Raw genomic sequence first — 17,075 nt, forward strand, 5'->3', positions numbered from 1 at the left:
CTCCAGAGATGCTGCTTGTTCCGCTGAGTTACTCCAGCATTTTGTGTCTACCTTCGATTTAAACCAGCATCTGCAGTTCTTTCCTACACAGTATTTATTAAAATACATTGATTTACTCAGAGAGATAGTTATAACAATTCATTAGTTTCTTTTATTCGAGTATGTTTAAGAACTTACTTCCCTATTGATTTTCCTCTGAACTGCACATGGTTCCACTTTAATCTGTCAAAAGTCCTGTTGACCTGAGCCATATCGACATTGTCAGGAGAAGCTGTTGGAAATCTTGAGTCGCATAAATCCCTGTGACCTGATTAAGTATCCAAGAACATTGTTCCAAGGCAAGGGGAAAATTGCTGGGACCACAGTAAATATTTTTGTATCTTTGTTAGCTATGGGGTTTTTGGTGACGTAGTGGATAGTAAAGAAATCAAAGCTTACAACAGGATCTAAATCAACTGGAACGTGAGCAAAGTAATCGGATGTGTTTTTTGGACAAGTGTGAAATTATACTTTTTGGAAAAGACGCATTTTAAACCAGGGCAAGGCATACACAGTGCATGCAAGGGGCCCGGGGAGTGTTTCTGAATAAATAAATCTTGGGGGACATAGTTTCTTGCAAGAGGCAACAGCAGTAGACAGGATGGTGAAGAAGGCAGATGGTACATTTGTCTTCATTCAGTCGTGATACTGAGTGCAAAAGTCGGGATGTCATGCTATAGTTATTGCCTAGACTGGAGGGCTAGAGTGAATAAGTGTGAACTGGATAGATGGAACTGTTTTTACCTGGAGTGAAGGAGGCTGATAAATGATCTTATGATTCTTATCTTACAGAGTTTTATAAAAATATGAGAAGCATATATAAGGTAGATAGTCAGTCTTTTCCCCAGGCAATCTAAAATGTGAGGTCATAGTATGCAAGTTGAAGGAAAAAGATTTAATGGGAACCTGAGGAGTATGTTTATTTAACACACAGGATGGTGGGTATATGGAACTGAAAAAAGGTACATCACTGAAAAAAGGTTGAGAACCACTGGCATAGACAACCTGCTTCTGTGCTAAACAATTCTCAGTAGATATTTTGATTTTCTTAGTTATACAAAGGTTACCAATGGTATCTGGGTCATAAGGATTTAGAACTCAAACATAACAAATTAAGTTGTGCCCACTTTACAGTCACCAGAGATGTCACTGTGTGTGTGTGCCTGTGTGCGTGCGTGTGTGTGTTTGTGTGTGTGTTATAGGTTTGTTACATTAGTTAATATGAGGATGATTATGGGTTATTTACTTTTGTTAGAGGTTTAAAAAATTACTTGAATCCTAATGTTTGCAACTGCTTGATTAGTAGTGACCATCAGCTTGACCTGTTTACAAACAAGTTGCCAACCGTGTCTCTGTCAATCGCAGGGAGATTAGGGAATTTCGGTCAGTTTTGAGATACAGTACAGAAACTAGCCCTTCGGCTCTCTAAATCCGCGCCGGCCAATGATTCCCGTACACTAGCACTATCCTACAGACTAGGGACAATTTACAATCTTTACTAAAGCTAATTAACCTACAAACCTGTATGTCATTGGAGTGTGGGGGGAAACCGGTGCACCTGGGAAAAAGCCATGCGGCCACGGGGAGCACAACATACAAACTTCGCACAGACAGCACTTGTAGTCAGGATTGAACCTGAGTCTCTGGAGCTATAAGGCAGCAACTCTACCACTGCGCCACCGTAACGCCCTACAAGGTGGACAGGAAACTTATGTTTGTGATTGTAAAGTCTGTTCCAGTCTTTAGTGTGTAAGATGTGCTGAATCTTCAGAGGGGTATTAACTTTCTATGAATGTTTCACTGGCCCAGAGTCTCCTTTTTTAGTGCATTTCAATGATCCTTTATTGCTGTTTGTAATTGACTGGGTAATATATATTGCAGATTCTGGAAATAGCAAGTAAAGCACCATCTGTGTACAGAAGGCAGCCCACAGTTTCATGTTGAAGTCCCTTCATCAGAAATTTTTTATCTTAATGAACATCATTAAAGTTATTATCTGCTTATTACTTTTTGTGGGATATGGCTGTATTCAAATTGGGCTGTCGTGCTTCCTACTTTACAACAACCATTTAAAGTTGTAGGCACAAGAGACTGCAGAAGTTGGAATCTGCAGCAAAATTAACTGCTGGAGAAACTCAGCAGGCCAGGTAGAATATGTGGAGGGAAATAGCCAGCTGATTTTTCGGCTCAAGATCCTTCAACTAGATTGAAACTTCATTGCCCACTAATTCACGGGGACTATTTCCAACACCTCTCTTCCCTTTCTTGATCTCTCCATCTCAGGAGATAAACTATCCACTCATACCTACTACAAACCTACTAACTCCAAAGTAAAATCATCTTACTCGCTACTATTTCAGTCTAGATGTAGGGTCTTGACCTGAAACATTGACTGTCCATTTCCCTCCACAGATGCTGCTTAACCCATGAAGGCCATGAGTTTCTCCAGCAGCATTCCTTTTTTTTTTTTTTACAACATTTTACACTTGACAAAACAAAACGATGAAGATGGGTGTAAGGCTCTTTTTTAGTGAAAATGGAGTGTGGAGCTGTTGGGCCAAATAAGTTGTTTCCGCATATTGTACACTCTTGAGAATAGAAGGTGTTCCCTACATATAGCCTCACTCCCAGGACATGTGAGGCTAAATGTAGAGGTTCAAGGTTAAGATTTCAAGGTCAGTTTATTGTCATATGTACCAATTAAGGTACAGTGATATTTGAGTTACCATACAGCCATACTAAGTGAAAAGCAACAAGACACACAACCACATAAAAGTTAGCATAAACATCCATCACAGTGGATTTCACATTCCTCACTGTGATGGAAGAGAATAAAATTCAATCTTCTTCCTCTTGTTCTCCCACGGTCGGGGCAATCAAACCATCCGCAATTGGCGTGATCAAAGCCCCCCCCCCCCCCCCCCCCCCCCCGCAGCCGACGATCGAAGCCCCTGTCGGCTTTGCGATTGAAACTCTCGTGTCGGGGCGGTTGAAACTCTCTCCATGGCATGGGCCTCTCCAGTGTGCCTCTTCTTACCAGAGACTACGGGCTTCAAGTTGTTAAAGTTAACAGGCCCCGCGGTTGGAGCTTCGATCCCCGGCAAAGGCTTGGAATGCTCGTCGGTCTCCAGGAAAGGCCGCCAACTCCACGATGTTAGGCCGCAGTGGTGACGGAGATACGATAATGAAAAAAAAAAATCTCCATCGAGGTCAGATTTTAAAAAACAGTTTCCCTCACCCCCCCCCCCCCCCCCCCCCCCCGCCCCGCACATAAAACAAACCAAGGGACGCTAAACATACTCTTTAACACATACTAAAAATAACACAAAGAAGAAAGGACAGACAGACTGTTGGCAAGGCAGCCACTGCAAGTGGCGCCACCGGGTGCTAATTCAAAATAGAGTTTTTAATGCAGCCTTTTTGAGTTCATATGGATGGTAATTTATACATCTGAATATCAAGCCATTTTAAGAATTGATTGCTCTCACTGGAATGGTGTGGTTGTGCTTGAGAGAGTGCAGAGGATGTTTCCATAAAATAGTATAGCATAAGTATAGAACACATAGAATAGTACAGCATAAGTACAGCACTTTGGTTCACAATGACTATGACGATCATAATGCCAATTTAAATTGCCTCCACATGGTCCATATACCTCCATCCCCTGCCAGTTCATGTAGCTGTCTAAATACCTCTTAAAAATTGTTATCATATTTGGCAGCATGTTCCAGGCACCTACCACTTTCTGGGTAAAAGAAAATTGCCTCAATAGACTCGTCGACTCAACTGTGGTATGCCATCTCTACCCCTCTTCCTATATGTGTCGCCACTTTCAGGGAATTATCAACTTGTTCTCCAAGAACCCTCTGTTCCTCAGTGCACCCGAGGGACCTGTCATTAACTGTATACTTTCCCTTTACCTCCCAAGTGCAAAACATCCTGATTTATCTCCATCTGCCATTTCTCTGCCCATATTTCTAACTAGTCTGTATTATGCTGAACACTTTAATAACCTTCCTGATTATCAAAAACACTGCCATTTTAGTGTCCACTGTAAACTTACTAACCAGCGTACGTATATTTTCACCTAAATAAAATAATATAAGAGATCCCTGCAGAATATCACAGTTCACAGACCTCCAGTCAGAAAAACACTTCTCCACAGTATCCTTTGTCAATAACCAAGTCAATGTTGTGTCCAATCTATCGTCACCTTGAATCCCATCAATCTTAATCTTACAGATCGGTTTGCCATGAGGGACATTATCAAAGGTTTTACTGGTCAATGCATGCAACATCCACTGTCCTCAATCATCTTCCTCAACTCCTCAAAACATTCACTGCCAGAGGTGGTGGAGTCAGATACAATCACTAAGTTTAAGAGGCATTTAGACAGATACTTCAGTAGATGATGCATACGCTCCTAATGTGTGGAATGGAATTAGTGTAGATGGGCAAAAAGATTGGCATGCGGCATGATAGATTGAAGGGCCCATTTCGGTGTTGTACATCTGTAATTATAACCCTTGCAGCTGATATGATTAATTGACTTTGGAAGGTCCGATTCTGGTATTTCCCAGAAAAGTGGATAGAAGTTTATGAATTAACAATTAACCCATTTAAAGTGCCCAATTAAAAGTAATTATACGTTCAGGTTTAACTGCAAACACCTACTTTTCTCTATAAAATAAATGAGAGCGAGAGTCACTTTTCATTGCTGTATTTGGAAATCCTATTTCTCCTTCCCTTTTTAACAGTAAATATTTGCAATACGGTAAGGTTTTGGAAGCAGGCCAAGTAATGTTGCATAAGCTTGCAGGCAAGTGAAGGAACCATCAAGCCCCTGTGTAGAATATGTTTTGTACACAACTGATTTCCATTCAGCCAAGAAACGGTCAGACAGAATAAAATTGCTTTGTTTCTGAATAAAATCTGATCCTTGTTTCTTTCTATTTTAAATATTGTGTGTGTGTGTGTGTGTGTGTGTGTGTGTGTGTGTGTGTGTGTGTGTGTGTGTGTGTGTGTGTGTGTGTGTGTGTGTGTGCTCGTGTTCCACATTGAACTACTTTTTTAACTTCGTGAGATAGTTATACAGGAGCAAACACCACCAATATTCTGCGATTGTCATAATTCCACTATGCCAACTGTACTGTTTGGCACCACCTCACTGCCCTGACTCACGGATAGGTCTCCTTTTACCATCAGCATACCCACCATTTGTAACTTTTCTAATAGTGGGCGTCTGCATTAAAATTAATGGGGTTAAGTTGTTAGTGTAAAACTGAGGTTGTCTAAAATATTGTTTGAATTTTGTAATTGTACCCGTCTCTACCATTTTTCCTGGCAGCTCATTTCAAATACACACCACACGCTGTGTGGAAAAAGCTGCAACTCGAGTTATTTTAAAGCTTCCTCCACTCACCTTAAATCTACGTTACAGTGACAGTTTAGTTCAATATTGTGAGTTTGACAAATGGTTCCATTGAAGTATATTTTACAACGTAAGTACACTAACACTGACAAGACACATCTGAATTTTCAAACATCTGCTGGAGCAGAGTAATTTACATGAATGGTCTAAAAGCTGCTGAGGAGAAAGAACCAGACACCTTAAATTAGTGTAGTGAGTGCTGACTCTTGGAGTGCACAAATATCCTTATTATTGGTAGACTGAGCAATGTAATCATGGCCATATTTGATGTGATGAAAGTCTGGCGTGGTAGCTTCCTTGATCTACATCACAATCAAGCAAAATGACTTAAGGTGAAGATGCTTGACGTAGGCATGATAATGTAACCCTGTTGTCTTAAATTTGGCTGATGCATATAGAAACATAGAAACATAGAAAATAGGTGCAGGAGTAAGCCATTCGGCCCTTCGAGCCTGCACCGCCATTCAATATGATCATGGCTGATCATCCAACTCAGTATCCTGTACCTGCCTTCTCTCCATACCCCCTGATCCCTTTAGCCACAAGGGCCACATCTAACTCCCTCTTAAATATAGCCAATGAACTGGCCTCAACTACCTTCTGTGGCAGAGAATTCCAGAGATTCACCACTCTCTGTGTGAAATATGCAAACAACTCATGGTTATGTCAGTTTTAAAAGGACAGTAAACTATCTTCACTGCAGACATTGACCATACTATTGACAGTACTGTTTGTTTACAAAGCTATCCTTTTACTTTCAAGCTGATGATTGCTTGCAATAATATGAGACCATCCAGCTTACCTATGCCCCTCATGATTTTGCTCCCTCCATAACTTCACTCCTTAGCCTTCTACAGTCCAGGGGACAGGGCCGGCCTTAGGAGGAGCTGGGCCCAGTTCGGAACAATTTTGGTGAGCCCCAGGTTCCCAGCCAAGGTCTGTAGAATCATAGAAATACAAATAAAGTCTATTATAGACTATATCTCTATGGTAGAATGGAAAGTAATCAAAATGTGCGCTTAAAATGTGCCTGCGAGTTAACGGACCAAACAGATCTAAGCTACATTTTAATATATAATTGCATAAATGTAAGCCTACAAGTAACAAACAAAATGTGTGGACACCTCTGAAAAGTACATAGTTACAATGTGACTGTGAAATGAAAAAAAATGTACTAGATCCTGGAAAACCAATAATTGTGTGTGTGTGTGTGTTGTCTGTGCGTGATGTGTGTGTTGTATGTGCGTGATGTGTGTGTGTTGTCTGCGTGATGTGTGTGGGAGGGAAGGACAGAAGGGAGGGAGGAAGGAGAGAAGGGAGTGAGGAAAGTAGAGAAAGAAGGGAGGGAGGAAGGAGAGAAAGGAGGAAGGGAAGGAGAGAAGGGAAAAGAGGGAGAAGAAGGAGAGAAAGAAGGGAGGGAGGGAAGGAGAGAAGGAGAGAAGGGAAAAGAGAGACATAGAAACATAGAAATTAGGTGCAGGAGTAGGCCATTCGGCCCTTCGAGCCTGCACCGCCATTCAATATGATCATGGCTGATCATCCAACTCAGTATCCCGTACCTGCCTTCTCTCCATACCCCCTGATCCCTTTAGCCACAAGGGCCACATCTAACTCCCTCTTAAATATAGCCAATGAACTGGCCTCGACTACCCTCTGTGGCAGGGAGTTCCAGAGATTCACCACTCTCTGTGTGAAAAAAGTTCTTCTCATCTCGGTTTTAAAGGATTTCCCCCTTATCCTTAAGCTGTGACCCCTTGTCCTGGACTTCCCCAACATCGGGAGCAATCTTCCTGCATCTAGCCTGTCCAACCCCTTAAGAATTTTGTAAGTTTCTATAAGATCCCCTCTCAATCGCCTAAATTCTAGAGAGTATAAACCAAGTCTATCCAGTCTTTCTTCATAAGACAGTCCTGACATCCCAGGAATCAGTCTGGTGAACCTTCTCTGCACTCCCTCTATGGCAATAATGTCCTTCCTCAGATTTGGAGACCAAAACTGTACGCAATACTCCAGGTGTGGTCTCACCAAGACCCTGTACAACTGCAGTAGAACCTCCCTGCTCATATACTCAAATCCTTTTGCTATGAAAGCTAACATACCATTCGCTTTCTTCACTGCCTGCTGCACCTGCATGCCCACTTTCAATGACTGGTGTACCATGACACCCAGGTCTCGCTGCATCTCCCATTTTCCTAGTCGGCCACCATTTAGATAATAGTCTGCTTTCCTGTTTTTGCCACCAAAATGGATAACCTCACATTTATCCACAAGACGAAGGAGGGAGGGAAGGAAGGAGAGAAGGGAGGGAGGGAAGGGAGGGATAAAGGGGAGGATAGAAGGGAAGGAGAGGGCCGGCAGCAAGAGCAGATGCCGGGGTCCGGGCGCACGGGTGTGAGCTGAGGCCGAGGTTTGTAAACGTTGCTCCAACTCCCGGCCCGGCCCTCCCTGTATTGTTCACCGCATCTTCCTGGAGAGAGAGAGAGAGAGGGGGGGAGCTGGGGCTGTGTGCATGAAGCATGGCGACTGGAGGGGCGGGAGCGCTGCTCTGGGACAGTGAGGGAACGACCCACCTCTCCCTCTCCCTCTCCCCCTTCTCCATTTCCCCTCACACCCCCTCCCCGTCTATCCCTTTCTTCCCCCTCCATCCCTCTACTCTCTCTCCACCCCTCTCTCCCCCCTCCACCCGGGGTAGATCTACCTGAGCCAAGAGTAGATTACTCTGGCGCGGGGCCCCCTTAGACGCGGGGCCTAATTGGGAGCAATTGGTCCATTCGGCTTAAGGCCGGCCCTGCCAGGGGAGAAAAGCACCAGTCACTTTTTATATCTCAAGCCCTCCAGTCCCGGTTCTTGTGAATCTTTCTTGCACCTTTTCCAGCTTAATGAGATTCTTCCTATAGCTTGGTAAACGCAGCTCGGCACTATGTGTAATTAGTTTTTATTGCTAACTCAAAGTGGATTTTTTTTAATGGAGGTACAATCTTTTGCAGGTCAGTTTATGCATTTGAATGTTCATCCTTTTTGGAGATTGATTGCTCTCTCATAAGAAGGATGCAGTTGAGTGCTAAAAAGAGAGCAGAGGACATTAGTTATGAGGAGAGATTGGATAGGTTGTGCTTAACCTAAAGCTTGTAAAAAAGAAAGCCAATCACACAAGTGGAATTGCAATTTTGAACTTAGGTTTGCTCCATGTTTTGGGTTTTGGAGGACAAATACCGTGCTCATTTTGTGGTCCTGAGAAAGAATAGTTTCATGCAGGAAGTGGCATTGATAGTGAGGAAGGTTGCTAAAGGATAGAGCAGAATATAGCTCAGTTGGAAATATAGATAGAGAAATGGAAAATTGTGTTCAATCCAGACAGGTGAGAGGTATCGCACATCGGCAGGTCAGATGCAAGAGGGAGCATTGTCTTTGGAAGCGTTGATGTATTGAGGTATACGGGAATCAAATTGATAGCTAATGGAAACAAGTGGAGAGAGTGGTAAAGAAATGGCACAGCATGCTTGCCTTCATCTTTCGAGACATTGCCTATTGAAGTTGGAAAGTCATATTGCAGCTGCATTAAACTTTGGTTAAGTCACATTTGGAGCAATGTGTGCAGTTCTGGTTGCCCAGTTACAGGAAGGATGTGGAGGCTTTGTAGAAGAATCAAAAAAGCTGTACTAGAATGCTGTCTGAATTTGACGGTATTGCCTATAAGGGGAAATAGGACAAAGTTGGATTGTGTGGAAAGGAACTGCAGATGCTGGTTTAAATCAAAAATAGTCCCAAAAATCTGGAGTAACTCAGCAGGCCAGGCAGCATCTCTGGAGAGAAGGGATGGGTGATGTTTTGGGTCGAGACCCTTCTTTAGACTGTTCAGATTGTTTTCTCTGGAGCATCCAGGGTTGAGGGTTGACCTGATAGAAGTATATAGTCACAATCATACAGCATAGAACCATGCCTTTCGGCCCAACTGCCCATGCTGACCAACATGCCCCATCTACACTAATCTCACCTGCCTGCGTTTCTACACTCAATACTCTGACCAATGTGCCGAAAGCTGCCTTAATCATCCTAACTACCTGTGATGCCATTTTCAAGGAACTATGTACCTGCGCTCCTAGACCCCTCTGCTCTACAGCACTCCCCAGAGCCCTGCTTTTCAGTGTAGGTCAAGCCCTGGTTTGACTTCCCAAAATCCAACACCTCACGCTTATCGGTATTAAACACCATTAACTATTCCTCAGCCCACCTGCCCAAATGATTAAGATCCTAGTGCAATTTTTGATATCCATCTTCGCTATCTACGATGTCAACCACTAAATACTATGATTTGCTATTCCCTCTTTAAATCCATCTATGGTCCGTCTTTACCATGCTGTGTAAAACTGAACTAGGACTAAACCTTCAGCCTGCAAGCTCCAACCAATCTCCTGTCCTACCCCCAAGCCCAGCTCAATGCGATATCCCCTTCCTGGGCATAATATCAATTGTTATCACAGAGATGCGAAAGAAAGAAATCCTTTGGTCCTTGGAAATGGCACTGAACATCAAGCATTCATTTAAACTAAATCCACATAAATCTCATATTCCCATCAACCCACCCACCCCCTCCCTCCCCAGATATTACCATTTCCTTAGACACCAGAGTCAATTTGCAATAGCCAATTAATTTACCATCCTTTATATATTTTTATAGTGGAACGGTAATTTAGATTGAGTTGGACGTCTGTAGAATACTGATTTATTGACCAACCTAACCGTGCTGTGAATCTCTGCCTCAACAAAGCACGGTGAAAGGCTAGTGCTGTTTGAAATGTTGGACTGTATTATGTGATTTCTTGTGTCGGTAATGTGTTTTTTTGAAAATATAGCCTAGTTCATGGTGCTTTGTTCAAGTTTTGTTTTGTAATTGTTTTATAATTAAATCTCTATTTGTGACTTGTTATGTGCCACACAGTTTACAACACCCAGAGTTATTTATCACTTTCTCAGTAGCAAATCATCTGTGAATATATATTTAGAAAAATCCTGTGTGATTTTGTACAACCACACTAATTAGGTGAGCTATATAATGTGTAATTCAAAGGATCATAGTATCGTACAGTACAGAAATGGACTTTGGACTGTCAACTGTGGTGCCTATCCAGGCCAATCCCATTTACCTGCATTAGACCCATGTCCTCTATGCCTTTCAAATTAAGTAACTGTTCAAATGTATTTTAAATATTTAATTTAAAATGCCTCTACCTATTCATCTGGCAGCTCTTTCCAGATAACAAACATCCTCCGTGTAGAAAGATTTTCCCCTCAGATTTCCTTTAAATGTTTTCCCTCTCACCTTAATTGTGCTCTCTAGTTCTAGACTACGCTACCTTGTGAAAAAGAGTTTGACTATCCAACCTATGCTCTTCATAATATCATAAACATCTATCAAGTCACCCCTCAGCTTCCTCTGTTCCTGTAAGAATAAAACCAGCCTATCCTATCTCTCCTTATAACTCCAACCATCCATTCCAGGAAACACCAAGATGAATCTCTTCTGCACACTCCATTGCCATCACATCCGCCCTGTAGTGTGGCAGCTAGAACTATGCACAATACTCTAAATGTGGTCCAACCAAGGTTTTGTACAGCAGAATCATGATATTCTTGCCTCAGCCTAAGCATGCCAAAAGTTGCCTTCACCATCCTCTATGATTTCATTTTCCAGAAGCTATGAACTTGCACAACAAGATCCTTCTGTACATCAACACTCCTAAACTCCTTGCCGTTTAAATGTCTGCCCAGAATTTGACTATCCCATGTGCATTACCTGATACTTGGCTGGATGAAATTCCATCTACCACAGATCCGCCCAACTTCTCAGCTGATCTATGTCCTGCTGTATCCTCTGGTAACCTCCTGTACTCGATTCAACCACTAATTTTCATGTCAAATTCAAACTAACTAATCAGACTATCTACATTTGCATCCAAATAAATTATATTTGCAAGCAAGCAACAAAGATCCCAGTGCTGATACTGATACAGTACTGTTACAGACTTCCTGTCAGATAATCACTCCCCCCAGCACTACTCTCTGCCTTTTATCACCAAGCCAATTTTGGATCCAGTTTGCCAACATGCCTCAGGGCCCTTGTGTCTTATCCTTCTGTACCAGTCTACCATATGGGGCCTTGTCAAAAGCCATACTAAAGTCCATGTAAACCATGGCTACAGCTGTGCCTTAATTTCCTCCTCAAAGAGACAATCACATTTGTGAGACATGATTTCTACTGCACAAACCCATATTGACTCTTCCTATTTTGCCCCTGCTTTTTCAAATGAATATTAATCCTGTCCCTCAGAATCTTCTCTAACAACCTCCCTACATTGATGTAAGATTTACTTGTCTGCAGTTTCCAGGCTTATTCTCCTTTTTGAGCAAGGGGACAAATTTTGTCTATTCTCCAGTCTCCTGATGGATCACCCGCGGCTAACGAAGATGCCTCAGCATTTCATCCCTTCCATTAGTTTAGTTTAGAGATACAGCACGGAAACAGGCCCTTCGGCTGATCGGGTTCGCGCCGACCAGCGATCCCCACACATTAACACCCACTAGGGACAATTTTTACATTTACCAAGCCAATTAACCTACAAACCTGTACGTTTTTGGAATGTGGGAGGAAACCGAAGATCTCGGAGAAAACCCACGCAGGTCACGGGGGGAACTTACAAACTCCATACAGACACCACCCGTAATCGGGATCGAACCCGGGTCTCTGGCGCTGCATTCGCTGTAAGGCAGCAACTCTACCACTGTGCCACCGTGATATTAGTATTCTGTAATAGACCCTGGGGATTTAGCCACAATAATATACGTTGCTAACACTTCCTCCTAGGTTTTGCGGACATGTTCCAGAATATCAGTATACCTAATAATGTGAAGGTTAAAATCCCCCACTGCCACAACCGTATTGTTTTTAGATCCTTTTGCGATCTGCTTACATTACTGTTTTTCTAATTCATGCTGACTATTGAAAGGCCCAAAATAGATCCCCATTAAAGTGACCATCCTTTTACTATTACTAAGTTCTCACAATGCACCCTCACTGTAGAATCTCTCCAGGATATCCTACCCCTGCTGTCACGATCCCCTTATTCAGCAGTACGATATCTGATTTGCACTCCCTTCTATCATGCCTGAAAATTCTATACCCTGTATATAGATTAATATCTGAAAATACATTCTTATTTTTATCATTAAAAAAGTTCCCGTCAACTGAATTGCAAATAGTAAACATTCGTTTTTTGTGTCCAATTCTGTCATTATCATCATTTCCATAATCAAATAATTGTTTTATTTGTAATGATGTAGTTTGTTTATGGGGAGGAAAGATGTCAGCAGAGTATATAATGCCAATTATGACATGGAAGATATATTTGTCATTTCTGCAGTGGATCAGTGGAAAGCAGGCTACCGCCATCTCCAACCTCCCGTGTTGGCAATTCCTTGACAAGTTACTCAGAAGGAAGTGAGAGTTATGCTGTATATGACTCTACTATGGAGAGTGACTTTGAATCCCGCACAACTGTGTTCAGCCAACAGCAGAATTCACAAGGAGATAGCCCTTGCTGCAGTCAGAGCAATTCCAGCTGTAGCTGCGCTTTTTACGATGATCTGAAAATGGAGTTGGAGCCTGATGGATCCTATAGCCATACTTCTGAAAGAGAATACATGTATGTATGAATGCAGGCTTTATTGCTGCAACAATAAGCAATCAAGTTTACCTTAAATTCCATATATTTTAATTTTGTATTCCATACTGTTTTTCTTCAATTAATTGTTGCTTTCATTATTTTCCAATAAAGACTAGTCTTTTTTTATTTAAGGTTATATTAACATTAAATTATTTAATTTAGTATGCATTCTGCAAAGCATTTGAATAATTATGGATAAGAAAGGTTCAGAGGGATACGTGACGGGTACGGACAAAAGGGACTAGCTTGAATGAGATATCATGGACGAGTTGGGTCGAAGGGCCTGTTTCTGTGCTGTATAACTCGATGACTCTATGGCTATAGAATCATAATTCTAATTGAAATATAACGTTTGCATGATGAAGTCTTCCAAGAGAGATAAGGAGAACAATATATTTCTACTGCTTATTAACCACGAGCGCTTCCTTTACTTTACTCTTTTTTTTGCCGGTGTTGTGGTTACAAAAGTAAGTTGGGATAAAGTAGGACCACATCAAGGAATGTGAGCGGGTTAGACAAACACATACAGTGGTTTTGTAATACTATTCAAGCAAGTATGAGTCTAGTTCCTCACTCATTTCCATTCTTCATATGAGCTTCAAGTGTTAATCTGAACAGGTTGTATGAGCAAAGGGACAACATGACTGGACCAAATTTTAAACAGTTTTAGCAGACAGTGGTTAACAACAGCAGAAATTATTCTCTTTTTCTCCTTGTCTCTGCAAGAACACTGAGGGTAATTAAACCATTATCCAATTCAGTATAGACTTGACATGCTGATTTGTATAGTTGAGTATCATTACACTGCCTCATTCAACCACAATACTAGATTTAATTTGTGGAAAATTGCCCCAATGTGGAGGACAAAAGTAATTTTGCTACTGAGCCACAAAAAGCTATAGCAATACAGATGACCAAAGATTTGGCCAGAGTGGTTACTGGTGTCATCTTGAAGGAAATGCGAGATGTAGTGACAAGCGTAAGAATTCCAGAGCTTGGAACCAAGGCTGTGAGCATTGGCCAGTAATTGATTCTATGGATTTCCAAGTGAGCATAATTGGAAGAATATGGAATTCATGAGGACTCGGAAGAGGTTACAAAGATGCAGAGAGATGAGGGCGTACAAGGGCATTAGGGTAATAATAAGGGTGATGATATTAAATATAAGGCAATAATGAGGCCTGTGTGGCGATAACAAAGATATTATTCATTGCTTCAGCAGCAAAGTTGCAGTCAGGCAGTGTTAGAGAAGTTGAGGTAGGTAAGTTTGGCATTGGAATGTTTATCTGGTCAGAAGGTCATAAAAACATAGAAACTATGTGCAGGTGGAGGCCATTTGGCCCTTCGAGCCAGCACCGCCATTCATTGTGATCATGGCTGATCATCCACAATCAGTAACCCGTGCCTGCCTTCTCTCGATACCCCTTGATTCCACTAGCCCCTAGAGCTCTTTCTAACGCTCTTTTAAATTCATTCAGTGAATTGGCCTCCACTGCCCTCTGTGGCAGAGAATTCCACAAATTCACAACTCTCTGGGAGAAAAAGTTTTTTCTCATCTCAGTTTTAAATGGCCTCCCCTTTATTTGTAGACTGTGGCCCTTGGTTCTGGACTCCCCCAACATTGGGAACATTTTTCCTGCATCTAACTTGTCCAGTCCTTTTATAATTTTATAATTTTATATAAGATACCCTCTCATCCTTCCACATTCCCGTGAAAACAAGCCCAGTCTTTCCAATGTTTCCTCATATGACAGTCCCGCCATCCTGGGGATTAACCCCGTGAACCTACGCTGCTCTGCCTCAATAGCAAGTCAGGATGTCCTTCCTCAAATTAGGATGCCCTTCCTCAAATTATTTTCATTTTTGGTTCAAATTAAGGTCATTTTTTGATCAAATTTAAAACAAGGCTGTGAATAATTTGGTTAGATGGATAGCTTGGAAGCAGAGCTTCCTGGAGGGAGTACAGTCAATGGCTTGATTACCCAATGTTTAAGCAAAGGAAAATTCTGTTTGCACTGCAATGTGCAACTGACAAATCAGAAGTGATGGTGAGCAAGAGTTGAATGTTGTTCATGTATATACTAAATACATGGTGTTTTCATCTGAAAATATATCCATCAAGTTGAGAAAGGCGTCCTATATCCATTGTGTTTTCTTTACTTTCCTACCTTTGTGTACATTTCATAAATTAGAAATCCAAAATGCAGCAACTTTTGTAACACATCAAAGTGTTCAAATAGATAAGAAGTCCTTTGTAGAGAGTAGAATTAATTAGTGACACCTAGGAAACAAAAATAAAGATGAAATAATGTGACTACTGTAACTGAGACTGGGGAAGTTGGACAATTTTATGAGCCATTGCTTTGAAGGCTAGTCCGTGGTTTAATAAATGTGTGGTAAGGCACATTGGGCTTGATATTATGAATCCTCCTGTTGCAGTTCAATATTGAACTGTTGGTTAGCAACATTTTGTTGGTCAATATGTTCCTGATTTCCATGATTGCATCTCCACTCCTGGACATAGGTAATACAAATTGTTGAAAAAAAATGGTGTGCAACCTTTCACCCTTTAGAAGCCTCCCAAACTAATCTTATAGGATTTGTCATTTTATTTGGACAAACAAAATAACTTCAATACGGTTTATGTTCACGTTCCATGGATACATTCTTTAAGGATCATGGGATGTTTAAATTCAATCGACATTTGTACTGAACAAAATTGATTCTAAGAACAGCCATTTATGATTTCTCAGAAAGAAGTAACCACTCTTTTTGTTTCTCTTCACAATAAATTTAATTAAAAAATCAGATTTCATTGTGGCCTAAACAAACTCTCAAAACTAATTTGTTTAAGAAGGAACTGCAGATGCTGGAAAATCGAAGGTAAACAAAAATGCTGGAAAAACTCAGCGGGTGAAGCAGCATCTATGGAGCGAAGGAAATAGGCAACGTTTCGGGCCAAAACCCTTCTTCAGTTTATTTAATAGTTTTTTTCTCACCAGAAATGTTCTTTGAGCGGAAGGATGCTTTTGTCATTACTGACAAAAATAATGTGTATTCAGGGGCAGTTATTATTCATTTTCAAATTCCAGATTTTTTCTGTTGCAATGGGAAAACAAATGGTATTGAAATGTTATTGAGTGATTGAATTGAATTTCAGCTTGGCAAAATCCATGGGTTTTTATAGTTATAAATGGCTTGTTTATTACATTTTCACCTAATAAAAGGAATGAGATTCAAAATACAACACAGGAAGAGTTACACACATTAAATATTCATTATTACACTATTGTTGATATATAAGTGCGCTTTAAAAATAAGTTTAGTGAAGTTTCCGAAGAACGCCGTTAAAATTAAGGGCCTGTCCCATTTACGCGACCGTTACAGGCGACTGCCGGCACACGTCATAGGTCGCCGAAATTTTCAACATGTTGAAAATTCAGCAGCAACCAGAAACATGCTACGACTCTTTGGAGACCTCACACAACCATAGGCTGTATGGTCGTGAGATGCCTCCTATGGTCGTGAGAGGTCACCCGCAACATGTCGCCAGGGGTCGCCTGTATGGTCGTGAGAGGTCTCCTATGGTCATGTTGCCTGCCCTGGAGGACTTTAGTTATGGGGTCACAAGGGTCTCCAGCAACTTGCAATGTATTGTCACACCTGCCATTTACCAAAGTACCCGAATCCCTGCATATTCACAGTTCTGCCAGTGAAGGGGCTGCACCAGACCTTAATTTAGAAAGGAAACTAAACAGATGGTGGAAGTGTCAATTTGGGAACACTTTGGAAGCAGAGACAATAATTCTTTAAGGTTCTAGTTATTTCTGGAAAATGGTAAGGCTAGTCCTCAACTTAAAGTACTAAATTGGGGGAAGGCTGAT

General features: G+C 41.5%; 1 protein-coding gene across 2 annotated transcripts in view; it reads left to right on the plus strand.

Moving 5' to 3' along the window:
• The window catches only part of unc13c (unc-13 homolog C), a 378,167-nt gene that overhangs the window by 71,854 nt on the left and 289,238 nt on the right, over nt 1-17,075 (plus strand). Inside the window, exon 10 of one of the 2 annotated variants that reach the window (XM_033050677.1) lies at nt 12,889-13,170. The exons of the other annotated variant lie outside the window; for it this stretch is intronic. Within the exon in view, the coding sequence (XP_032906568.1) occupies nt 12,889-13,170 (282 nt within the window). The remainder of the gene's footprint in view (nt 1-12,888; nt 13,171-17,075) is intronic. 2 annotated transcript variants of the gene reach the window in all.

Source organism: Amblyraja radiata, chromosome 34 (genome assembly GCF_010909765.2).
Source record: "Amblyraja radiata isolate CabotCenter1 chromosome 34, sAmbRad1.1.pri, whole genome shotgun sequence".
Lineage (NCBI taxonomy): Eukaryota > Metazoa > Chordata > Chondrichthyes > Rajiformes > Rajidae > Amblyraja > Amblyraja radiata.